This window comes from Podarcis vaucheri (genome assembly GCF_965113315.1).
Source record: "Podarcis vaucheri genome assembly, chromosome: 5".
Classification (NCBI taxonomy): Eukaryota; Metazoa; Chordata; class Lepidosauria; order Squamata; family Lacertidae; genus Podarcis; species Podarcis vaucheri.
The window spans coordinates 29,031,143-29,057,376 of NC_138763.1; the positions used below are offsets into that span (position 1 = coordinate 29,031,143).

Sequence of the window (26,234 nt, forward strand, 5' to 3'; positions counted from 1 at the left end):
ACCAGGTTGGCAAAGGTAGAACTGGATGTATACAATGGAAGAAGAGAGGCACTTAATGGAACAGTAGGTGACCAGGGTGGGGGAAAACTATTTAGCAGCACAATCTTAGGCATGTCTACTCTCAGAAGCTAAGTTGTACATTCCATTAATATAAGTGCAGATGGGACTGCAGGCTTAATTGCCCGAAATCAAATGGTACCTCTGGAGGTGGAATTGAAATGAAGTGAGGCAAACAGCCTCATACAAAATGCTTGGGATCCTGTTAATACCTGGAATACTGATGTGGTAACAGGCACTTAGTTCTGCTGTTAGGATAATTCAATTAAGATACATGTTGTTGATAATTAACTCTTGAAGTCACCACTCAGTTTCCCCAGAGATGTGTTCAAACTCTAGAAGCTTTCCATTAGGACTATTTTTGAAACTCCGTTTTACAAGCAGAGCTGCCACAATAGCATTTCTTCTCATGCTGTTGGTGAGCCAATAGTAATTATTTCAGTTCTTATGAAGGACTATCATTAGAAAATAATCAGCAGCATTTGCTGGTTTCTTCACTGTATGAAACTGGCTAATTTGCAGCCCAATCCCAAACTTGAATATTAAGAAAATCAAGTCCCACTGGGCTGAACAGAGCTTACTCCCAAGTAAGAATAGGGCTGCAGACTTAAGATAGCATTTGCTTCTTTTCCCAAGCTGCAGTTGTACTATTATGAAAATATTAGCTCAGCAGTCTGTCTATCATCTGTTTCTTTAACGTAAAATTCATTGTTAGGATAAGAAACTTTATCACAGCTTTCACAGACAATCGCTCTTCAGTACCTTACTCCTAGAAATAGCTTTCCTAGATCTCATCATTATATTCCCTGGAGAAATTATCTCTGTTGTCTCACGGCACAATATCTAAGTAGGCAATGTCCCTGGGAAGCTCCATTTTCATTAATTGACACAGTATAGAAGGGAGACAATTTGATTTCATTTAAGCCTCAGACCTTGTAAGAAATTATTTTCATTTAAGAAAGCACTTGGAGAACAATGAACAAGACTGAAACAAAGTACGGTAGCTACAGTCTGCACATCAAAGGACATTGTTTAGGATTTTTGCAAAAAAAAGGCTCCTCCGGCAAATTAGTAAGGCTGAAAGTCTCTTACTTTTATCAGATATTATTGTAAGAGGCTGCAAATATCACAGTGGATGGGTGTCTCTCCAAAACCTTGCTATGGTAATGACTCTGGGATTTACCCATCACTTCATAGTAAGAACAATACGTTTCGCTTCACAGAATACACCTTATCAGTGCATGCAAGAGAAGAACGTTGCAACGTGATTTGAGCTTTCTACAGAGAAATGGCCTCTTGTGTCACTGCTTCCTTTTGACACTTGTCTCATGATGCCATGACAGAAATATCTATAAAAAGCTGTTTTCATTTCGCAACTGAAATAGGTATCATTGGAAACTATGTACATACAGCAACCTCCAAACTTCAATGCAAATACAAATACTGCCAGATTGGCAAAAGGCTGTAATGTTATCGCTATGGAAGTTTAAAACTATTTCACTTCTACTTTTTTTCCTCAACCTGGGAGTATTTACTAAAAAGTTCCTGCAATTATGTCTATCTGCCATTAAAACCTCCACCTGCACAGAGTCTGTTAGGGGTACTTTTTAACATCCCTAACTTTCGTGGGGATGGTTGCATTGTAAAACACACAGCCACACGCAATCCACGCTTTTCCAACTGCTATCTCAACAAACGCAAGCAACATTTCTGTAGCAATGCCCTGTAGATTCAAAATGAGCAGAAATCGATACGTGCAACCTCCCAAACAGTTAAGTCATTGTAAAATCAGCATCTTTTATTGATTTCTTTATTAATATCACATTTAAACATTTATACAAAAGTCCAGTCCTCTGAATTCTGTTTTATGGAGTATTCCCCCACCTTACCTTCCTCCTTGCTGCCCCAACCCTCCCCCCCCAAAAAAAAAAACACTGCTTCAGCAATTGTGCAAGTCCTTCATGATCACCATCACAACAAGAAGTATGTATGTAAAGGTTCTGGTACATACTGAATCACGTGCCTTGCACACTTTGGGAGAGAAAAGAGGCCTCACAAATACTCACTGGTGTGTGTGTGTGTGTTTTAAATTATTGACAGCCCAGCAATGGAGAAACATGGATGTATGTTATCCTCAATAGTCCCTGGAGGATTGTGGTGGTCTTCTTCAATGATATGTCCTCATGAAAGAGCCACGTTTTGCTTGCTCTCTGTCTCTCAGGTAAACATAATTCTCAGCAAAGTTGTAACCCGCTCTCCAATCCAACCCCTTTTCTGCAGAAGGCATGCAGCCCATTCACAACTTTGGCTTCCTGAGCAAGGTTTTGCTGAGGTCCTTGACTTCTTCTGGGCCGTTGACTCTCTCATAGCCTAGAATGGCCATGGGCTGGTGGCAATACTCCTCAACTTGCTTGATCTGCAGAAAGCTTAGCGCTGTCCTCCAGGCATTCACTGCCTGGCTAGCATTCCTGGCAGAAACCACAAAGGGCTTGGAAGAGTATCCAGGCCCACTGGTCATGTTGAGAGCAAACTTCTCCATCTCCGGGCTCACCGCCAGGTTGACAAACCCGTACACCTGCCGCAAAGTCTTGATGGGGTCCACTACCAGGTCCTCATAGCGGACAGCCATGTAGTTACCCTTCAGCCAGTCAGGCGGGCGCAACGCAGTTTGCAAGGTCTTGGCCATGCTCCCGCAGATCACCTCCATGGCCCCTAAGGCGTGGTAGTCAGAGCCACCTCCCCCTTCCTTCTTGCTGTTCAGCTTGTGGCCAGCATCCAGGAAGGGCATGCGATGGATCCGGGGGTCCCTGCTCCTCACCACCTGCAGGCTCTCACGGATCAGCCCGTGGCGGGACTTGATCCTGGAGCTGGCCACTGCGCGGGGGTCCCGGACCAAGTGGATGACTTTGAGAGCCAAGGAAGGGTCTTGCATGAGCGGCGCCAGCACTCCGATATCGAAGACCCTCACGCCCTTGATGACCAGAGTGTGATACTTGAGGCACTCTTCCTGGAGGAGGTGCAGCTGCTGCGGAGGGCACTTCTTGCACAGCTTGTCGTCCACCATGCCCACCACTTCCTTGCGGTAGGCTGGGCAGAGCGGCGAGGAGCAGATCACTTTGTTGGTGGCCGCCCCGAAAATGCCCAGCGTGGTGAGGTTCTTCCCCACCCCGGCCGTGCTGTAGAGCTGGAAGACGGAGAGGTCGCAGCGGTACAGGGAACTTAGCATGTCCCGCGCCGCGCCTTGCAGGGAGACGGCGTCGCCGGGGTACAGCTTCTGCCACACGTGCCACACCGGCTCGTAGAGGAAGAAGACCTCCGGGTTCTGGTTGAAGAGCTCCCCAAAGAAGGAGGACCCCGACCGCCACGTGGTGAAGATGTAGACCAGCTGCCGCTTGCGGGCGAGGGGCACAGGGGGGCCGTAGAGGGCCCGAGTGTCCGACTGGGACTGGTAGGTGTAATAAGGCAGCTGCTGAGGGTAAGGGGTGCGGCGGGCGGGCGAGGGCTCGCTGCACTGCTGAGGCCCCTTGTGCCACTTATAGTCCAGCAAATTGAGCATCGTCAGGAGCAGGAGGAGTACGTAGCCCAGGCACAGCACCAGCGCCTTCCTGCGGAACACCTTCATGCTGGCGGCGGTTTGGAGCCAGGGCGGGGGAACCAGCCCTGCCAACTGTTGCACATCACAGGCAGGCGCTTGCGCCAAGGTGGGTCCGGACGCCCAGGGGCTTTCTCCCGGGCAGAGAGGGCATGTCCATGTCTCTCAGGGAAGCTGGCTGTCCTTGGGGGCAGCCCCTTGTCGCCGCTGTTCTCCTGGGTGCCCACTGCACCCTGCTGGGGGCATGGGGCAGCTCCCCCCAGGGCTCTGTGGAAGCAGAAGCCGCTGTTCCCTAGCTACCTTCCCAAGCTCTTTTCTTCGCAGGACTTGGGAGCAGCCCCCCAGCGCCAGCAGATGCCCAGCCAAGCGGGCAGAGAGGAGGCAGAAGAGGAGGAGGAGGAGGGGACTGCTCTGCACCAAGTTAACGCATCATCCCAGCAAAGGGATGGTGCTCAGTCAGTTCCTCCGCCAGCCCGAGGAGTTTCCGCTCTGCAGCCCAAGCGCCAGGCGGGGAGCGGAGGCAGAGCCGGGGGAGCGGGGAAAGTTGCAGAGGCCCCTGTCGAGCCGCCGATATCCGGAAAAGTGCATTGCGCCTGGTTTTTTTCGGGTCGTTTTCCTAGGAGTGGGTGGCGGGCGCAAGCGAAGCAGCCGAGGCTCCCTCCTTCTCCCCCAGCCGCCTGCCTGCCTGCCTTGCGCCGATGCGGGCTGGTCCAGGAGGCTCTGGCCGGAGGAAGAGGAAAGAGACGAGGCCGGATGCGGGGATCCGCTAGGGCGATGCGAACGGCTCGCTGGAGAAGATCCCTCCGACTTGCGTGCTCCCGCCGCGGCTGCCCATCGCTCCCAAGCGCCTGCCAGGCACTCGATCCAGTCGGAGGGGAGGAAGAAGAGGAGAAGGAGGAGGAAGAAGAACCGGCCTCCCTGCAGCAGCAGCAGCAGCCGGCGGCGGCGAGGTCTCTGCAATGCTCAGGCGGCGCCGCTCCATCGCCAGCCCATGGAGACTTTGGGAGCGAAGCACTTCTTTGCCCGCCAGGCAGAGAGAGAGCGCGACGCAATCGGAGCCCAGAGGCACCAGCAGCGGCGGAGGCGGCAATAGCAGCGGCGCTCCAGCAGCGACGCCCGCCCGGCTCGCTTCCCCCTCTGCTGAATGGCCGAGGAGCTGCAGCCTCCAACGCAGCCGCCCGCGCCCGGCCCCCGCGGCCCTCTCCGGGCCTCCTCATTGGATGCCGCGCCTGCCACTCTTGCCGCTGACTCCCCTACCCCTCCCCTCCCTTCCCCGGGTCAGGGATGCTGCTGCTGGGTGTTTAAGGCTCTGCCGCGGAGCCTGGCTGGCTGGCTGGCTGGCCGGCTGGCAAGGAAGGGCAGCTCTGCTCAGCTGGCTGCCCGCATCGCCACAGGGCTCCCCCTCCCGCCCGCGTGCCGCCTGCTCCCACTCCAGTCCGCCCCGCCACACAATCCCCTCCGTTGGGAGATGGGCGCTGGGGAAAGTTTTCCCAAAGTGCAGCCCGCTGAGCTTCTCTGCTAGTCCCGATAGGAATCTTCCGCTGCTGCTTCTTTCCAAGGAATCGCAGGCCAGCACGCTCGCGTCAGACAGTCCCGTTTTATAAGGAATCTATTGAGCAGATTCCGCTTTTCTTTTTAGAAAAGTTTCGTCCTGCGCCTCTGTTCCTATTGCTGCTGCTGCTCCCGCAAGATACCGGCATGAACAGCAGTAGACGTGTGGAATGTTGACACGCGTTTAAATCAGGTTTTTAATTTACCGTTGGTTTTAATTGTTTTCGAATGCTTTAAATAGTTGCTTTTAATATTTTTATTTGGGGAAGTGGCGGTAATTTCATTGTTGCATTCTTTTTATATAAACAGCTTTGGGGTTTCCTTACAACCGAGCGGGATATACATTTCGTGAAAAACAGCCCCAGCAACAAAATCCTTGCTGTTTCTAAACAACCGTGTTAAACTCATGCAGGATACGGTAGAGTCAGGCAGACAGGCAAGCTGAAAACGCAGAACAATTTCGTGCACACCTGCAAAAGATTGCTATCGGCACATTCCTGGGCGTGCTTGCACAGAAGTAAGTCCCACTGTGTTGAGTGGGATTTCATCTCTGGAAAGAGTGCATAGAATTGCAGCCTGAAAGATGTGGTATGTTCATGTAAGAAACCGCTGAGAGTGAGATGATCCTTGAGATGCTTTTGCTGCTTAGGAGTATAGGAAACTGCCATCTGCCAAGCCAGATCATCAGTCCATCTGGCCCCATAATGTCTACACTGACTGGCAGTGGCTCTCCTGGGTTTCAGGCAGGGGGGTTATCCAGCTGTACCTGCAGATGTCAGGAATGAACCTGGGACCTTCTGCATCCAGAGCATCTATCCCCGGGCTTCAGCCCTTCTCCTAATTAAAATGGGCTGGACAGCTATCCTAAGATTGCGCTTTTTGCCTGTTGCCCCCCAGAAAAGAATAATGAGGCACTTTAAAGGCTGACAGGTTATTTGAGGCATTGTGGATTATAGGACATTCCATAAGATGCACTGAGTTGGCCGCAAAGAAACTAAATACTTAGCTCCAGAGATGGTGGTGGTTGTGAACATTTTGAAAGATGAGACTGAAAAGTCAGTGCAGACATTCCAACAGCAGAGGTATCGTATATTAGTCATCAAGTGAAGTAAACAAGAAACAAAGGGAAGATGTTCCCACACTGCAATATTGCATCTCTTAAGTTTTTCATGCAGCAGCTGTGTCCAACCCTGAATGCAATGCAATCAGATCTCTATAGTATGTATGTGATAAGGGGATGGGGGTGGATAGGGTTGGGCTAACTTAAAGTCCCATTGATTTCAGTGGGTCTACTCTAAGCATGGCGTAAGACTGGATCCAGCCTTTATTCATGTAGAACGTCATTTTTTACATGCATACACCCACTCTAAAATTGCATCTTCGGGGGGGGGTGCATCTTCAAAATACACACAAATCCAATGAAAGAGAACCCTTTGTGGTCCAAACTACATAGTTTTGTCTCTTTGAACTTCGGTGCTGCCTGGATACAGATATAAATTTTACCATATTGAAAAAGGAAAACCGCCCGACACAGGTATGCAAGATTATACTATTAATTCAGGCTATGCTTGCTGGAAAACAGTATGGATTCATTATACATTAAAAACCTAGATTTTGATGAGCACATCCAGGAATAATATACTTATGGTATTGGATTTAGAATGTAACTCAGACTCACATATTCTGCCAGTTGCAAAGGCCCTCAACATTTCACCTGCCCTCCAGCTTGCAATTTTCCTCTTCATCACTACAAGGCTATCCTACAACGCTTTATTTAATCTGAGTATAAAGAGGCTTTCACTATTCCTCATTTGCTTACACAGATTTTAAATTGCTTCCTTTGTGTCTCACATGGCATGCATTGTGGTTTTGATGCATTCACCTTCATTGTTTAAGGAAGTAAATATTTATTCTCTGTAAACATAGAGATCCGGGTGCCACATTTACACATATTTCAAACATACCATTTGCATTCCGGTTGTTTCTGGATTATCCTGAACTAAAATGTTATTCTGTAAAGAAATATCATTTAAACTAGGGTTACACTTCACTTCAGGCATCAATCTTCTGATTTAATATCTCTTTTAGTTGCATTATCCTCAAACCAGTGGTAGTCCCACCTTCTCCTGTTGGGAAAAGTTACCTCTGGTTACATTTGGTCTTGTCAAGCGAGTCTATCTGTTCAGTGCTCCATTTCTTATCCAGGAGTCTTCCTGGAGACAACACAATGCTGGGGGCAAGGGGAGCTCTACATAACAAGTAAAGGTAAAGGGACCCCTGACCATTAGGTCCAGTCGTGACTGACTCTGGGGTTGCGGCGCTCATTTTGCTTTATTGGCCGAGGGAGCCGGCATACAGCTTCTGGGTCATGTGGCCAGCATGACTAAGCAGCTTCTGACGAATCAGAGCAGCGCATGGAAACACCATTTACCTTCCCGCCAGAGCGGTACCAATTTATCTACTTGCACTTTGATGTGCTTCCGGACTGCTAGGTTGGCAGGAGCTCACCCCGTCGCAGGGATTCAAACCACCAACCTTCTGATTAGCAAGTCCTAGGCTCTGTGGTTTAACCCACAGCATCACCCGCGTCCCCTACATAACGAGCCTGCCATCAAATCACAGAACTGTAGAGTTGGAAGGGACCACAAGGATCATTTAGGCCAACCCCCTGCAATGCAGAAATCTCTTGCCCAAGTAAGTTTTTATCTGTGCTTTTTGCCATCCAATGGAGGCTAGTCCATTAGGCCAAGGGGAGCACTGTCCCACCAACTTCAGTGTGCTCTCAGCCAGGCTCCACCTGCCTCCTTACTTGCAGCCCAATCAGACGGGAGGAGGATGGGAACAAAGCTAGTTGTTTCTGTGGGTTTGTTTTCCTGTGAATTTCTCTTCTCACAGAGTTTGGTCTTCAGTGTTTGTAAATCCAATTTTCAAAAGAAAAGCAATAAAAGAGAAAGAGAAAACCACACAGAGCTGAAAGAGGAAGTAGGGAAAGCGATGCTCATCCCACTTCCTGTTTCAGCCTTATGTGCTTACCGCGGCTCAGATCAGCATTGCAAGGGCCAGTAGTCCAAACGTCTCTCTCTCTATCTATCACCACTGTCTGTTTCTGGGATAACGCCCCCACCACCACTTCATGATGAAGGGGGTCAGTGAATGGGTGGGAGAGGGGGACTCACAGGCTTCGTGGGCAGCCAAGGAAGTACCGTACTCAATAGCACCATGACACCCGCAGACGCCAACACTGGGGACCCCAGAGATGGACCAACAGATGTTCCCTGCATAGGGGATATTTTCAGATTCCTCACCCTTCCTATAGCCAGACTAAGGAAGCTTACAGTGTGTTACCGGTAATCATTGTGTTCAGTTAATCACAGATTGAGATATGTACGCCGAAGTGTAATATCCTAATCCTAAACTTCAGCAATTGCTGTAACAGAGTTGCCTTTATTAAGAGAGTCCCACTTTTTCACTCTTACGGCGAGTCTTCCCTGGTCCCTTTCAAAGTCCTGTGTCAAATCTTTATCCCTTGGCTTTCGTCCTGCTTAGCTTTGTATGCAGTTCTGGCTCAGACTCAGCAACCTCATTAGCTTTCTGAAGCAGGCTCATTTTCCTTGCATAAATGCATTTTTGCTCATGTGAAGTTCTGCCTTCTACTGAATTAACAGTAAGCTGCAAAATATGATTGATCTAGCTTTCGTAGATGTATCAGTCTTTGCATTTTAACTGTCTTCTTTTGTTAACACGCGACTTCTCTGTTAGAATATTGGGATATGTTTTGTCTTCAGTGTTGCATCGTATTATCTATTCTGCAGAAGGATATGTGGATCATAACAGCAAGGTTAAATGGAAAATTCAGATTTGTATTGCAGACTATATTATTCACTTGTTTTCGCCATCTGCCCCCTCTGGTGTCCAAATTGTTCCTGCTTGGTAAGAAAATAAGAATTTGGTGCCTTATTCAGGCAGTTTTAAAGAAACACCAGTCCATTGTCAAGCCACTGCCTTTAACTGTAACATTTTTAACTCCATGAAAAAAAGGGAAATAGACAGAACACAATCCCATTCATGTAATAAGCCCATTGGTGCTTACTTCCCAGAAGTAAGAGAGTTCAAAAGTGCAACCTAAGGTTTACCTGGGAGTAACCTTCCCTGAACGCAATTACGTCTGAGTAGATGTCACTAGGATTTTGCACTAGAGTGCAAACCTAGGCATGTTTGCTCTGGAGTAGCACTGTTTTCAGCAGGGACTTACCTTCTAGTGTGCATTTTAAGATTGCAGCCTTAGGGGGTGCCTTGTCACAGAAATCGTTATGTAACAAACTCCCCTGAAAGTTGGAGGAACTAATCAATAACATCCTTTTCATTCCTATTTCAATTAAATAACATGGAGCTTATATTTCCCATGTGTCCATTATAACTTTCTTTTCTCTTTTTTGTTTCTTAATATGAATTTATTCTATTTATGCCTTGCTTTGGTATCCACCATGTTACATTTACCGCCACCAGTAGCTCCTTGGAGGAGAAATTTAGGAATCAGCTCTGAACTATCTCCCTTCATATGAAGACCCTGCCCCTAAGATTGGTAGCTTCTATTTAAACCAAGCCACTGTGTCCCCATGGAGTGCAGCAACAGCCAGCATGAAAAATTAGGGTTGGGTTAGCAATTCATTTTTACTGTTAATCTTGAGAGGGGGGTTATTATCATTTAATAGTTGTTAATTTATTATTTACAATTATAGACCACTTACTATCCGAAAATCTCAAAGCAGTTTATCATAGATTTAAAAAAGCATATATCAACAATACAATAAAAATATGTCAAGTGATTAACATAATAGCAGAACAAATGCATAAACAACATTCCTGTACGTAAACAAACTCAATAGAAATGAAACCAGAGAGCATAATATAAAGTAGCATAATATAAAATTCATCGAACATAGCACACATTTGTTATGTATCCATTAGGTGTGGCTGTTCCATCTTGTATACTAGGAGTAGCCAATGTGCTGTCCTGCAGATGCTCCCATCAGTCTAGGCCAGCGTAGTCAATGGCCAGGGACAGGGGTGGACCTGGGTCATATAGCACCCTATGCAAGGCCAAAAGTTGCCCCCTCCCAGCCCTTGTGGTGCCTTCCAAAAGTCTGGTGAGGGGGCACCAGGCTTTGGGAAGGAGTGCAGTGCTCTGGCAGGGTCCAAGAGCCTTTCCCAAGGCTGAGAAAGATTTGGGAAGGAGGCAGGAGTACCTCAGGCCTCTGTTGGATCCCTCACACCTTCTTCACAAAGTAAGCGCTTACTGGGTGTTTTTATCTTGTATTTTATTCTGTGAAGATCCCTGAGATCTTATGATGAAGGGTGGTAAATAAATTTAATTAAATGATGTTGTTGTTGTTGATGATGATGATGATGATAGGCTTTGGGAATGAGGCAGGAAGGAGCCCCCTTGGGTTCCCTTCCAAATCTACAAATCTATGATAGGGATGTGGGTGGCGCTGCGGTCTAAACCACTGAGCCTCTTGGGCTTGCTGATCAGAATGTCGGCAGTTCGAATCCCTGCGACGGGGTGAGCTCCCATTGCTCTGCCCCATCTCCAGCCAACCTATCATTTCAAAAGGATGCCAGTGCAAGTAGATAAATAGGTACCACTGTGGCAGGAAGGTAAACAGCATTTCCATGTGCTCTGGCTTCCGTCACGGTGTTCCGTTGCGCCAGAAGTGGTTTAGTCATGCTGGCCACATGAGCTGGAAAACTGTCTGCAGACAAACACCAGCTCCCTCGGCCTAATAGCAAGATGAGCACGCGACCCCATAGTAGCCTTTGACTGGATTTAACCATCCAGGGGTCCTTTAGCTTTTATCTTTTACAAATCTATGATTCTATTACAGTGGTACCTTGGGTTACAGACACTTCAGGTTACAGACGCTACAGGTTATAGACTTCGCTAACCCAGAAATGGTACCTCTTTTTAAGAACTTTGCTTCAGGCTGAGAACAGAAATCTGCAGCGGTGGCGCAGTGGCAGCGGGAGGCCCCATTAGCTAAAGTGGTGCTTCAGGTTAAGAACAGTTTCAGGTTAAGAACAGACCTCCAGAACGAATTAAGTTCTTAACCCGAGGTACCACTCAGACACAATGGACTTGGCAGTGTTGCTCGACTATAATAGTAGGCCACCTGCTCAGGAAAAAAAATAGGATGTATGTTCTGTTTATCACACTTGTCTTCACCTCTTTGTGTGGCAACACTTGCTGCACTGCTCAGGCCAAGACTTTGTAAAACACCCCTCAGAGAAGCCTCTTTTCTTTAGCTACAGATGTGTCCACAGCTGGTTTATACTAGCAGACAGTTTGCCAGATAACTTTTACACATTTGTTTTTAACAGGCTCAGGCGTTCAGAAGCTCCAGGGAGAATTTTCCATGTGGCTTTCCAGCAAAGCCCAATAAAAAGAGCAGAACCTTCTGTGGCCATTCTGCTTTCACTTACTGAAGGACCACGTTCTGGGCTAAACACTTCTGATCCTCTTCCAAGATCTTAGCATATACTAAGGCTAAAAAAAAAAAAAGGAATAGTTAATAATTTATCTAACAAACGCAACCTATTTTTCTGCTTATTGAATATTTATGGGCAGATAACGTTTCTTCAAAACATTCACATTAATTGGAAGTAGTCTGTGAATTTTGTGGGGGGGTTTAAAATCACAGGAACATCCCTCAGTATCTACTGTGGGTCTCATTCTTCCTCCAATACATTTGTGCTACATTGTCCTTCATCTCTCAACACTGCTAGAGGTGAAGGGCCACTCCACACATTAGCTGCACTTTTCTAACACAGAAAGAAATTATAAAAGTCAGGCCCCAGAGGACCCAAGTCCTTTTAACATGAGTCAGCTTCCCATCTACACTTGCATTTTATACAAAAGACGAAGTAGGAAGGGCAGTAGCGCTCTGATAATGAATCTGCTTGGCTCACAGAAGATCCCAAGGTCAATTCCCAGCATCTAAGGGAGCGGTTGGTGCTATGGTCTAAACCACTGAGCTTCTTGGGCTTGCTGATCAGAAGGTCGGCGGTTCGAATCCCCGCGACGGGGTGAGTTCCCGTTGCTCTGCCCCAGCTCCTGCCAACCTAGCAGTTCGAAAGCACACCAGTGCAAGTAGATAAATAGGTACCGCTGTGGCGGGAAGGTAAACGGTGTTTCCATGCGCTCTGGTTTCCGTCGCGGTGTCCCATTGTGCCAGAAGTCATGCTGGCCACATGACCCAGAAAGCTGTCTGTGGACAAACGCCGGCTCCCTCAGCCTGAAAAGCAAGACAAGCGTCACCAGGGTCGACTTAAGTATATCTGGCGCCGTGGTGCAAAGATCCCTCCAGCGCCGCCCCCCGTTTCCCAGAGTTGCCAACCTTTTTACGGCGCTGCTGGCAGCTTTGCAGGGCTGGTGGATGTGGGCAGTGGCTGGAGGGCAGCTCCTCCAGGGGGGGGAAAGGCAGAAGCTCCGGGCACGGCGCTGCTTCAGCGAAGTGGGCGAGGGCAGCGAGTTGATGCGGGGAGGCACCGCGCCCAGCCTCCGCCTCCACCTCTTCCCTGGCGCCCTCCAGAACTTGGTGCCCTGGTGCCCCACGCCACTTGCCTCTATGGGCAAGACGCCCCTGAGCGCCACACCCCACAGTTGCCTTTGACTGGACTTTACATTTACCTTTTACCTCAGCATCTCCAGGTTGGGCTGGGAATGTCCTCTGAGTGCTGCTGCCAGTCAGGGTAGACAATATGGAGTTAGATGGGCTGATAGCCTGACATGCTCAACATCAGCTTCCTATGCTCGTAAGCAGCTAAAGGACTTTATGAGTCCCGTTAGGGGCCAGTGGGGGCAGCAGGCTGCTCAGCCCTATATCCCAGATGGGATCACCTCACTTTCCCTGTTCCATATAAACTGTCTTGAGCATCTCTTTTGAGACAGAAAATGCATTGTATAGGGAAATTTTTAATGTCTGACGTTTTACAATTTTTTATATGTGCTGTAAGCTGCCCAGAGTGGCTGGGGGAAACCCAGCTAGATGGGCGGGGTATAAATGATAAAATTATTATTTTTATTATCATTATCATAAATCACCTATAATTGCTTTCCCCTTCTCCCTCTCATTACTTTTTCCTCATGTGTCTTTTTAGATTGTTACCTCAGACCAGGGTCTGCCTTGGTCCTGATTTTTGTAAGCCACTCTGAGAGTGATTTTCGGCTAAAGAATGAGCTATAAATGCCTGAAATAAAATAAAATCAATGAACTGATTCGCATGATCACACTTTCACATGTTTTTAGGACTGCTGTACGACTGAATTAAGTCTATATACCCAGAGGTTGCTTAAAACTGTCAGTAAATTGGTGACCAATTATTGCAGGTGCTTCACACACAGCACCTAGCCTAAAAATTAGAGCAGCGAATGTGGGAATTTTCAAACTAATAACTGCTGCAAGGTGAGCAGGCAGGTCTACTTTTTAATCTGTAATGGAACTGTGTAGTTCTGTGTATCCTTTGTGGGACGTAGGTATTGTGATACAATGAGCTATTTTAGGTACCACTGCAATCTACTGTTCCATATATTTGTTTCCTGACAACGTGTGGAGTTCATGTCTTAGACTTCTATTGTAATAATATCTTTGCCATTATAAATGGCTGAAGCATGGTGACTCATGGGTCAGGATTTTGAAAAATATTGATTTTTCTATGATGGGCACCCTTCACACACAGCTTATTTAGAGCTTGAACAGCTAAAGAACAGGTTCCTTCAGAATGGGATTTTTGTAGCAGCACCAAGTTGCTGGAAAATACCGTAATTTTTGCTCTCATTTTTCCCTCCTAAAAAGTAAGGGGAAATGTGTGTGCATCTTGTGGAGCGAATGCAGGCTGCACAGCTATCCCAGAAGCCAGAACAGCAAAAGGAATCGCTGCTTTCGTTGTGCAGTGATCCCTCTTGCTGTTCTGGCTTCTGGGATTCAGAATATTTTTTTCTTGTTTTCCTCCTCCAAAAACTAGGGGCGTCTTATGGTCTGGTGTGTCTTATAGAGCAAAAAATACGGTAACTCTAATTCACCAAGGAATGTTCAGAAAATGGTTATCTTTCCTTCTAATCTATATTTTTAAAAGCCAGCAGTACTTCTCAACTGATCATTTTCAATCCTCTTGAGATGCACGGCACTGATTAACACATTCATTAAGCAGTGGAAATAAAGAAACCATTTGCCTTCTCATGTGAAGAATAATACCTAGGTAAGCTTTCTACAACCTCGGCCATGCTGACGGCGGTCCTGGGTCTGATGGGATTTGTAGTCCAAAATAAGGCTGTCCTAGATCATCATAACCTTGATGGTGCTGTTAGGGGAAATAAATGGTTTTCTAATAAGAGAGGAAAGCAATTAGAAACCTCAAGCAGGCACCTGTTTTTATGAAGCAGATACTGTCTTGAGGATTTTTAAAATTGCTAATCCTATCTCTTTTGAAATTGTTTTGTTATGTATTTTTTATACATTGCAAGCTAACTTGAGTGGCATGTTTACACTAGAAAACAGGGCATAAACACTCAAGCAAATAATAATAAATAATAGCTTCATGGTTTGCCATATCACTGTATAGTGAGAAAAGAAATCCTTTATAAGAGGCGAGCAATAGTATACAGAATGGGTAGAATCTCTGTCATTTGTGGTGGAACCCTAAATCCATTCGCATAAATGAGAACGCACCTATGACCCTTGATTTCTTTGCTGAAATTAATGGGCCCATAAAACCTGGGCTGCATTCTAATGGTTTCTCTTTATTTGTCATAGGGGATCCATATTCCGCCAAATAAGCAATTCTAATGAAACAGCGTTCCATAAGAATTTTGCCTACAGAATTCTTCCTGAAATTTCAGCAACACAGCCTTTGTTACATATTTTTAGGCAAAAACATCTCTCTTCTTCCAGACCTTTGGCTCATAAAACTATCTATGGCCTTTTAAACAATTGGGGGGTATTGTTCTTGTTTGTTATTATAGTTTATATTTTTTCTCTTTTTATTTTTATATTGTAAACTACCCTTTCACAAGGGTTTTTCCACACCAGTCAAAGAAAATGCACTCCAAACTCAATTTAGGACCTAGAATTGAGGATGAAGGAGAAATTTAATTCAGTTCACATTTGAAGGCAAATGTCCCTCCCTTAAATCACACTTTCCAAAACAATCTGAAAGCCACAACACAGCCATCCTTCAAAATTTACAGTTCTCTGAATTTGCAGTGCAGCCAGTTGCAAATACATATACCAGATTAAAGTGCACACAAAATGCATATGTCAAGGTAAAGTGTGCACAAAAATGCACATTTAGTGACAATAACATATAAAAATGCATCAGGGAAAATATAAATATTTGAGAACATGTGCAGTGCAAAAATGTATATATTAAGTGTAATTGCATACCAAAAAGTCTGTGTTAGAGAAAATGCACACTAAATTCTGGTTAATTTTCATGTGACTCTTTTAAACAACGGTAATGATAATGATATCACAAACTAATGTGGAGGTCTGAGCTTAAAATTTCAAAAATGAGAAGCTGAGGAAAACAAAGTATGGCAGATCCCGCTCCCCTCTTCTTCAGATGATAGGTACTTACTCAAGTCTCTTTGGAAAAGATTGATGAACTTCATGCAGCTATGGCCTTGCTAAATGGCGTGAACTAGCAGGACAACGAGGAGGAGGAAGAGGGTTTTAGCTGGGACTGGGACATACCAGGGCAAGCTGGAGAAAGGGAATAAAAGATGGGTGTAGGAAGTACTCACAGGATGATGGGGGATGGCAAGGAGATGGAGGCCAGTGCACAGGAACCAGATTAGCAGGACCCATCACAAACATGGCAGGCTCTGAGACTTAGGGAGCAGTGGGAGGGGTGCTCCAGGAAACTGAGGCAGGGAGGGGCCCACAGCCCAGCTCCCTTGCTGGCTAGCTTTGGGAGGAAGTGTGAGATTCCTAGGCTGGAGTAGGCTTGGAACAGGTGAGGGTCATACGCCTCATCAAGCCCAGATGCTGCAATCAGCATGCAAAGTTCCAAAGGGTAGCAGAGCTGAGGTGCTGTGTCTGCTCAGCTGCCCATGTTGAGGGACCTCTGCTTGGATGTTGTGAGACTGAGGTTCACTTTGGACGTGTGGACTGACCCTGGACTGGGGACTCAACATACTGATTTGCAGCCAGGTAGGCCAGGGGTTCAGAACACGGGGGAGGGCCCTTAATTTATGAATGGTATTCATTGATGGTTTTAGTTAAGGAAGAACTTTCACTTTAGCAATAAAGAAGGGACACGGATAGCTTGCAAAAAGCACAAATCCAACAGCTTTGCTTTTAGAAAAAACAACATTTGGATGTCTTGGACAGTTATCTTATGCTATGGTTGCCATACTTCCGGAATATCCCTGACATAGCTGGTATTCAGCAGTTGGAAAAAGTGTCCGGGCAGAAACTGGTGAATTTCCTTAAAAATAGTTCAGAAACTTCATATATATATATATATATATATATATATATATATATATATATATATGCTTTCGTAGATTTTCACGGGTACAGGAATGTAGGTTTTGGTGTCTTCGGGTGTCTTCCCGTGTAAGAGTCGGGGTGTCTGGGCGACGTTTCGACGAGGTCTCACTCGTCATCTTCAGGCTGGTGCTTTCGGCTTCTTGTTACTGGAACAGAGCAGAATCTGGTGTTTGAGTTCCTATAAATACTGTTGAGGGGTGTGGTGTATAGCCTCCAACGTTCTGGGCAGAGAGGAATCTAGGAACTTCCTCTCTCATCGAGATAGAGAAACACCCTCACAACATGAACAAGCGTGACGACACGTCCCGCCTGCCAGACATCTGGAAATTAGCCCTCCCCACAAAAACCGACACCAGAACCAGAGGCACACAGAACGCCGTCACCAATCAACCACACCAGACCCAAACCCAGACCCTCTCCACAGACATATTACAGACTCCATCCAGTAGCCAAACTATAGTGGCACCTCCGGATGCTGCACCCCCCTGCAATCCCTACACAGATCTGGCTGGCACAAGGCACAAAACCACAGCTCGCCCCTATACACGAAGCCAAGCCAGAGCACAACTAAATGCAGCACAGCCATCTTCTCAGAAAAACTCTTCACAAGCTCAAGAGGTCAAGACACAAAAGCTTTAGCAACTAATCTACACTTAATGACCCACCCAGTGGTATTCAGAATATCACTCATGAAATCACTCAAGATATCCCTCAAGTAATTAAGGAACAAAAGAAGAAGAGGCACACTAATCTAGGAACTTCCTCTCTGCCCAGAACGTTGGAGGCTATACACCACACCCCTCAACAGTATTTATAGGAACTCAAACACCAGATTCTGCTCTGTTCCAGTAACAAGAAGCCGAAAGCACCAGCCTGAAGATGACGAGTGAGACCTCGTCGAAACGTCGCACAGACACCCCGACTCTTACACGGGAAGACACCCGAAGACACCAAAACCTGCATTCCTGTACCCGTGAAAATCTACGAAAGCATATATATATATATATATATTCTGCAAAAAAAATCTCAACAACTTTGCCTTTTGCTTTTGCACATGTGCCTATGCAAGATTGTTGCCAGTAGGCCAAGTTCATGATCTCTAATAAACATCCTTCATAGACTAGTCAGTTTTAAAATATCCCATACTGAGATATCGGGGGATGCAGACGAGAGGAGAATAGTTTATCCTTCACTGAACCAGATTCACAGCTGCACTACCAATTTGACACCAGAGGGAACAGCATCTATTTTCAGTCTCTATGAAGATGTGGCAGTTCAGCAGCTGCGGTCACAGTAGGACTGAGTTGTGTTGTTTGAATTTAAAGGCCATGCTCACTAGAACAAAAAATAAAATAAAATCAAGGCCTTTTGTTGAACCTGCTTCTTCAGAAAAGTCTTCCCTGAGTTACTCTAAACCTGTTTGTTCTGCTGAAAGCCTAGTCACTTCCCTGTGCCATATCCACTATTCACTCATCCTTCGGTGTTTCATAGATGAAGACGGAGACACACTTGTAGTAACACTAGGCTTGCACACCGAGAATCACAGAGAATCTCCCCCACCCCATTACACAAGTCTGAAGGCTCTTTCCTGTCTGCTGCACGTTGTATTCATTTACTCTCGGCGACTGCCTGCCCCGCAGTGTCTTCTGCAGAAAGTGTTCACCTGATTGTACTTATTATAGAATCATTATAAAAGGTAAAGGTAAAGGTACCCCTGCTCGTCAGGGCCAGTCGTGTCCAACTCTAGGGTTGTGCGCTCATCTCGCTCTAGAGGCCGTGAGCCGGCGCTGTCCAGAGACACTTCTGGGTCACGTGGCAAGCGTGACGAAGCTGCATCTGGCGAGCCAGCACCAGCGCCGCACACGGAAATGCCATTTACCTTCCCGCTAGAAAGCGGTCCCTATTTATCTACTTGCACTTAGGGGTGCTTTCGAACTGTAGGTGGGCAGGAGCTGGAACCGAATGATGGGAGCTCACCCCGCGGCGGGGATTCGAACCGCCGAGCTTTTGATCGGCAGGTCCTAGGCTCTGTGGTTTAACCCACAGCGCCACCCGCATCCCCATAGAATCATTATAGAATCACTGCAATTCAAACATGTTCATCAATATTTGGTGGGAAGGGGGTGGAAGGGTGGTATTCTACCGAGTGCTTGAGATCAGGGTGCCTGCTGAGTAGGTAGAACACAAGACTCGTAATCTCAGGGTTGTGGGTTAGAGCCCTACGTTGGACAAAAGATTTCTGCAGTGCTGTGGGTTGGACTAGATGACCCTTGTGGTCCCCTCCAGCTCTACGTTTATAAGTTTTACCCAGAGGAGACCCATTGAAATTAATGACCCTAAGTTAGTCATGTTGATTACTTTAAATGGATCTGCTCTGAGTAAACCTTCGTTGAACACTCTTCCTTGTGTCCATGAGCAAGCATGTTTATATGCAGGGCTGTTGTCAGCACCCAACAAGCTTAGGCTGCTCCTGGAGCCCCATTGCTGATGGTGTCCCCTTTTCCTTGCATTCCAAGTACTGTTGGATAGTTGAGAGAACCACCATTTAATTTCCCCACAATACCCTGAGAAATAGGAATCGGCATCACTCCAGGGCATTGTGGGAAATCAAAATGGAGGTTCCAAGTCACCCAGTGTTCATTGGAGCAGTTTGCCTGCCTGCAGGTGAGCCACCACAGCTCATAAGGGAGGCCACAGACATAGAAGGGGGGTGCTCCAAAGGGCACTATGCTGAAGGCCCCCCAAAACCTGGAACTAGCCCTGTTACATGGGCATCAACTAGAGACAAGATATATTAGCTTTCCCATGAAGATTTGAGTTTGGAGAGGGGACTAAAGCTTGAAGAACTGTAGTGCTTTCCATGGTACAGTGGTACCTCGGGTTACAGATGCTTCAGGTTACAGACTCCGCTAACCCAGAAATAGTACCTTGGGTTAAGAACTTTGCTTCAGGATGAGAACAGAAATTATGCAGCAGGGGTATGGCAGCAGCGGGAGGCCCCATTAGCTAAAGTGGTGCTTCAGGTTAAGAACAGACCTCCAGAACGAATTAAGTTCTTAACCCGAGCTACCACTATATTCAAAACATCTCACCAAGAGGTGAAATGAAACAACCTAGAATTAGCTTGCACATCACTGGGACTGATGGATAGAGATAGTTAGTGTATATGGGTTGTATCCAATGTTGCTCAAGGGCTGCATACATACCGTATAATGAAAGCACATGACCTCCACCAAAGAATCCTGGGAACTGTAGCTTTCCCCTCTCAGAGCTGCAATTCCCAACACCCTTAACAAAATACAGTTTCTAGGTCAGGCTTCCTCAAACTTGGCCCTCCAGATGTTTTTGGCCAACAACTCCCATAATCTCTAGCTAGCAGGACCGGTGGTCAGGGATGATGGGAATTGTAATCTCAAAACCTTTAACAATGAACATGACTGACGTAAGTCCATTAATTTCAATGGTTCTACTCTTGCTACTAATGGCTTAGTTGGATACAACTCTTTGTATTTACTATCAATTCCTGACCTCTCCTTGCAATCCCTATTTTGGCTAATGGATATGGTAAGCTATCTGCAAGTCCAAACATCTCTAGTCTGTTCTTATATCGCTTTACAAACTATGGAGGGTTTATTGGCATATTTAGATAGTAAATTAAATATGTAAGCCAATCCAAGCTGTTGAACTTGTGATATAGTGATGCTTCCTTGAAAAAGACATTCAATGCTTCCAGATGCTAGGCCAGCACTAACAATAAATAACTCTTCAAAGAGCAAGAACAAAATGGGGAAAGATGTGATGCCCGTCCAGAGCAATGCAGTGGAAAATATGCCTTGAGAATCTGTGGTTACCACCCACTGAGATTTAGCAACCTTAGCAGTTCCGTCTAATAAAATGGAGAATCTTTTGTCTGTCATGTCGGGCACAAAGAGCTCTCCATCACTGGGGAAATCCATACTGGAAGAAAAGAACGTTGAACAGTTATGAATGGCAACATCTGTTAGTAAAGCTTCTGTAAAGAAACATAGCAAAGTACCAGCTTGGCTTGCAAGCCCTCACGTCTTCACAACTAAGGCAGGCTTCAGCTGCTGCCGGTCAGAAAAGAATCTGAATCCACATTCCAGGGAAATAATTTGCAGCATGTTGACAGCATACAGGCAAAGTTTCAACCCCATGCAAATTAAAATAATTGAGCCATAAACCTTTGACAAAATGATTTAAAGGGTTTACTTGTGACTTCTAATTTCATATGCTTAACCTATTCAGGCTTTATTATTAATTTGATAGCTTTTTTGTTTTTTTAAAAAAGCCTGGTCTATGAACTAGTGTACCAACAAACAACAGTTTAGTGTGGGGGGTTGGTTGCAAACCTATGGATCTATGTTGCCATTCATTTGGAAGGTAGTTGCTACTACCGTGCTAGAAATAGATGCCGCTATCAAACTCCACACAGCAGTGCCACTTAAACCTGTTCGTGGAACTATTAAATAGTTATTGACATGGTGGGACAGGAGCAGAACTGGAAACAACTTGTCTACAAAAAATCCTGAAAGCATGCTACTTTAAATAGAACACACATGCACATCCTTATTGGTCAGGTACGGCCCTACCATTAGGTGAGGCAAAGTGTGGTAGCTGCCTCAGGCTGAAGTTTATCCTGACTGTTTTCCTCCTGAGCCTCTCCAAAGCAGAGAAAATCAGCCTGCGCAAGTAGCTCTTCGTGGCTAAATGCAGTGCACTCTCTCACACACACAATAAAGGATATACCGTACCTAACATATTACAGACCAAATTCCACCTTACAGAAAATACTAAACTCTGGCTTCACCTCAGTTCTTTGGTTTTGGAGAACCTGTATCTTTGGCTCCATTGGAAGAGTAGGCAGGAGGCAGGGCCAGCAAAGTGAGAAGATCTCCTTGGGTGGTAGGACACACACACACCCCAAAACATTGTACGTGATGGAGATCTCAACTCGCGCCTTTTCCCTGGCAGGAATAGGGAGTCCACCATTTTGTGAATCACCTCAGGAACCAAATGTCTTAGGCCAGCCCTGACAGGAGGCCTAGTGATGTAAGGATTGCATACTGTATTCTCTATCTGCTTATTTGAAATGCAGTCATACCTCATGTAACGTTTGCTTCAGGTTGAGCGTTTTCAGGTTGCATCCCATGGTGACCCGGAAGTACCGGGATGGGTTATTTCCGAGTTTCGCCACTCGCACATGCACAGACGCAGAAAATGACATCATGCGCATACACAGAAGCAGCAAATCGCGACCCGCGCAGACGCTGGTTGCATTCTTTTCAGGTTGTGAATGGGCCTCCGGAATGGATCCCGTTCGCAACCAGAGGTACCACTGTACAACGTTCCTTTAAAGCCAAGTCTGTGCATGTTCGATGATACTATGCACCTTGATTTGGTGTGTGTTGGAGAGATTTGCTGCTCCACCTCAGGCAGCAAAATGTTTTGGGCGGTTGGGTGTGCATGTGGGTGGGTTATTTGGATGCAGGACACAGTATGTGGAGAGGGGAAGTCCCGTGGCCTCTGCAGCATGGCTCTGAATGAAATTGCATATTCTCCCAAGGCTGCTGCCACCAGAAGGGAAACTTACAGGCTCTTAAATACAACAGTTTCACCTTTATAAAGAACCCCTGACCATTAGGTCCAGTCGTGGCCGACTCTGGGGTTGTGGAGTTCATCTCGCTTTATTGGCCGAGGGAGCCGGCGTACAGCTTCTGAGTCATGTGGCCAGCATGACTAAGCCGCTTCTGGCGAACCAGAGCAGCGCACGGAAACGCCGTTTACCTTCCCGCCAGAGCGGTACCTATTTATCTACTTGCACTTTGACTTGCTTTAGAACTGCTAGGTTGGCAGGAGCAGGGACCGAGCAATGGGAGCTCACCCCGTCGCAGGGATTCGAACCGCAGACCTTCTGATCAGCAAGTCCTAGGCTCTGTGGTTTAACTCACAGCGCCACCGCATCCCTTTCACCTTTATAGGTAATGGCACTTTCAGGAAAATATTTGGATCAAAGCCATCATTCAGCATAACCCACCAATGTTGCTGCACCTGCCCAATCACCCTCAGCTGCTTTTTGTAATAGAAAACTGAGCGTTCCATGACATAGAAACATAGAACTGGTAGAGACCTACAGAGTCTCTAGTCCAAGCCTCTGCAATGCAGGAATCATAGCTATAATAATAATAATTTATTATTTATACCCCGCCCATCTGGCTGGGCTTCCCCAGCCACTCTGGGCAGCTTCCAAAAAAAATATTAAAATACTGTACTACATCAAACATTAAAAGCTTCCCTAAACAGGGCTGCCTTCAGATGTCTTCTAAAAGTCTGGTAGTTGTTGTTCTCTTTGACATCTGGGGGGATGGCGTTCCACAGGGAAGGCGCCACTACTAAGAAGGCCCTCTGCCTAGTTCCCTGTAACTTGGCTTCTCGCAGTGAGGGAACCGCCAGAAGGCCCTCGGTGCTGGACCTCAGTGTCCGGGCAGAACGATGGGGGTGGAGACGCTCCTTCAGATATACTGGACCGAGGCCATTTATAATAATGCCTTCTCAAACTTTATCTAAACTTTGCACCGAATTGCAGCCATGAGCCTTGATCCTATGCAGTGCTTTTTTCTTTAAAAAAAATAACAAATGTTTAGGGCTGCTCTACTTTTCCTACTCATATTGAAATACTGCCCCTCAATGAGGGCAAACTTAGATTCACAAAAATTTTAGGGGTATGCGTACCCCTGTGTCCCCTCATAAAAAAGCACTGATCCTATGTATATGTACTTTTGATCTTACTGTATTGGTGTGGCTAGCTCCTAGGTAAGTGTACATAGGACAATGGCCTTAGTTTCATTTTTAAGTTGGCAGGTATAAGATTGCACTGTAATTGCCACTGAGTGCAATGGAACTTACTCCCAGGTAAGTGGGCATGGAATTGCAGCCCTAGTTCCTTGGTTCCTTGGAGCTGTTTAACAAACCCAGCATTATTGGTTTTTTAATATAACATAACAAGCCTTTTCTCCTCCTCACCCCACTGCATATCCTGTTTGTGCAGGATCTAAGACTCAGGCCTTCCTTCTATTGCTGTGGGCAACTTGATATCCAAAAATGCTTGATAATCTTGCCTTGGCAAAAGAGAGATATCAATTATAAATGTCAGCTAGCACCAAGCAATATAGTTCATTTAAGCAATAAACAAGTCATTGTTTCCCCCCGATTTGATACATGCCATAGATAGCCTCAGACGTCAGCAGGACAGACACTAATAGGTTTTGGCAGTCGTAGATATATGGCCATTTTCTTAGTTAACACAGTTTGAGGGCATCCCAAGGGCGGGGGGGGGGGGGACTCTGCTAACAGAATAAAACTTGCAAATTATGGAGGAAAAAAATAGTACATTATTTTATTACGTCGTTTTGATTAAGGTCTCTGGTGGTAAGGTGGTCAGAATTAAGCATGTAAATCATATTGATTTCAATACTTTATTTATTTTATTTATTCGTGGATGTATTTCTTGGTAAGTACCCTTACACAGTGAAAGAGGAGAGCGCAAAATATGGTCTGGAGCTCAACATCAAAAAAACTAAGATCATGGCCACTGGTCCCATCACCTCCTGACAAATAGAAGGGGAAGATATGGAGGCAACGAGAGATTTTACTTTCTTGGGCTCCTTGATCACTGCAGATGGTGACAGCAGCCACGAAATTAAAAGACGCCTGCTTCTTGGGAGGAAAGCGATGGCAAACCTAGGCAGCATCTTGAAAAGCAGAGACATCACCTTGCCAACAAAGGTCCGTATAGTTAAAGCTATGGTTTTCCCAGTAGTGATGTATGGAAGTAAGAGCTGGACCATAAAGAAGGCTGATCGCCGAAGAATTGATGCTTTTGAATTATGGTGCTGGAGGAGACTCTTGAGAGTCCCATGGACTGCAAGAAGATCAAACCTATCCATTCTTAAGGAAATCAGCCCTGAGTGTTCACTGGAAGGACAGATCCTGAAGCTGAGGCTTCAATACTTTGGCAACCTCATGAGAAGAGAAGACTCCCTGGAAAAGACTCTGATGTTGGGAAAGATTGAGGGCACAAGGAGAAGAGGATGAGATGGTTGGGCAGTGTTCCCGAAGCTACCAACATGAGTTTGACCAAACTGCTGGAGGCAGTGGAAGACAGAAGTGCCTGGCATGCTCTGGTCCATGGGGTCACAAAGAGTCAGACACGACTAAACGACTAAACAACTAAACAACAACAACCCTTATACAGCAGTTAACAATACATATGTTGAAGACACACTTCTTTATCCTGGCCTTTGACACTTGCTATATATTTTAGGCGCCACTGTGTCCTCTTGACTGTAATATGCTTTAACTGCTTTTCATATTGCAGTTTCCAGTTGTTGCAACACATCCTGGGACCACTGAATGACGAGTGGATAAGGAATATAATAAAATGACAGTAAACATCCCGTATCTGCCTTGCTTCACCCAAAGACACCTCATTAATCCACAAAGAGGTCAATCCTAAATACAAAGAGCTGGCATAAACCAAGCCGGCATAAATGAAGCCATTGTGAAGTATGCCAGATCCAAACTCTGTTCAAGAGCAGGGATGCTGCTGGCTGAGCAAACCTAAGCCTGGCAGAGGGAAAACAAGCCTTTAAATAAAGCTTGAGTGACACCATCCTTTGGCCAGCTAATTTGTTCCCAGGTCTTGTGACCATGCTGAACAGGCTTAGGATCCAGCCCAAATCTCCCTCCCTCTGTCCTATGACCACCATGCCTCTGAAACATCCCTTTTCCCAGGACTTGCACTGAAGTAAGATCCACCAAGTCTGGCTCAGGCTGCTGGATCCTGGCTGAGACACGTTGCAGAAGATACACCAACATATCTCTGGCTGAGCCAGGATGAGGGAATTAAGCCAGCATAGCCCAGCTGAGGTGGGAACCTTCCAGCTCTATCAGTTCAGAACCACCTCACTCAGCACAGTGGATCTTCCTTTAGGATTCTCTCCCTAACCATTAAGTCCCATTGCTTAAAAAGGAATTCTTTCAGCCAAGGAATTAAGTTCATTTCTCTTATTGTACAAAAGTCTCACTGCATGTGGAAAAGTAATATCTATGGGGAAAACATATTTCAAATAAGTAACTGAATAAGTACTTTTCAAGTCTATTCTCGTCTTATCGGTGTGGAGAAACAATTGTCAATTTCTTGTCACTTCACATTAGCTACATTTTAGTAACATGTTATTTATTTACTTCCAACCTCTTTGCAACTGTAATCCTTTTCAAAGCACTTAATAATTTTATAACCACATAGGCAAGTGCTTTGGAGCATTTTCTGCAGATAGTTTAATTCCAAAACAGTTAAATCACCTGGAAGAAGAAAGAGGGAAATGCCAGATTTATCTGAAAAGCAGCCCAGTGGCAGATGTCCCCCTCCCTCCATATGCTTAGTATGAGAAGCTGTGTGGTGGGAA

At 45.9% G+C, this 26,234-nt stretch overlaps 1 protein-coding gene and 1 long non-coding RNA gene across 4 annotated transcripts in view; one reads left to right on the forward strand and one right to left on the reverse strand.

The window, feature by feature from the left end:
* Positions 1-1,834: 1,834 nt before the first annotated feature.
* CHST2 (carbohydrate sulfotransferase 2) lies at positions 1,835-4,309 on the reverse strand. Its single transcript, XM_082224450.1, has one exon. It carries the CDS (start codon positions 3,677-3,679, stop codon positions 2,354-2,356), a length of 1,326 nt encoding a protein of 441 aa, XP_082080576.1. The 5' UTR covers positions 3,680-4,309; the 3' UTR covers positions 1,835-2,353.
* Positions 4,310-4,320: 11 nt separating this feature from the next.
* LOC309533370 overlaps positions 4,321-26,234 on the forward strand; it is a 45,039-nt gene continuing 23,125 nt past the window's right edge. For all 3 annotated transcript variants that reach the window (XR_014220177.1, XR_014220178.1, XR_014220179.1), the window contains exon 1: positions 4,321-5,393. This is a non-coding gene — a long non-coding RNA (uncharacterized lncRNA). The remainder of the gene's footprint in view (positions 5,394-26,234) is intronic.

Excerpts from the sequence above, each read along its gene's own strand:
- CHST2 (XM_082224450.1), bottom strand. The coding sequence starts at position 3,679 with ATGAAGGTGTTCCGCAGGAAGGCGCTGGTGCTGTGCCTGGGCTACGTA.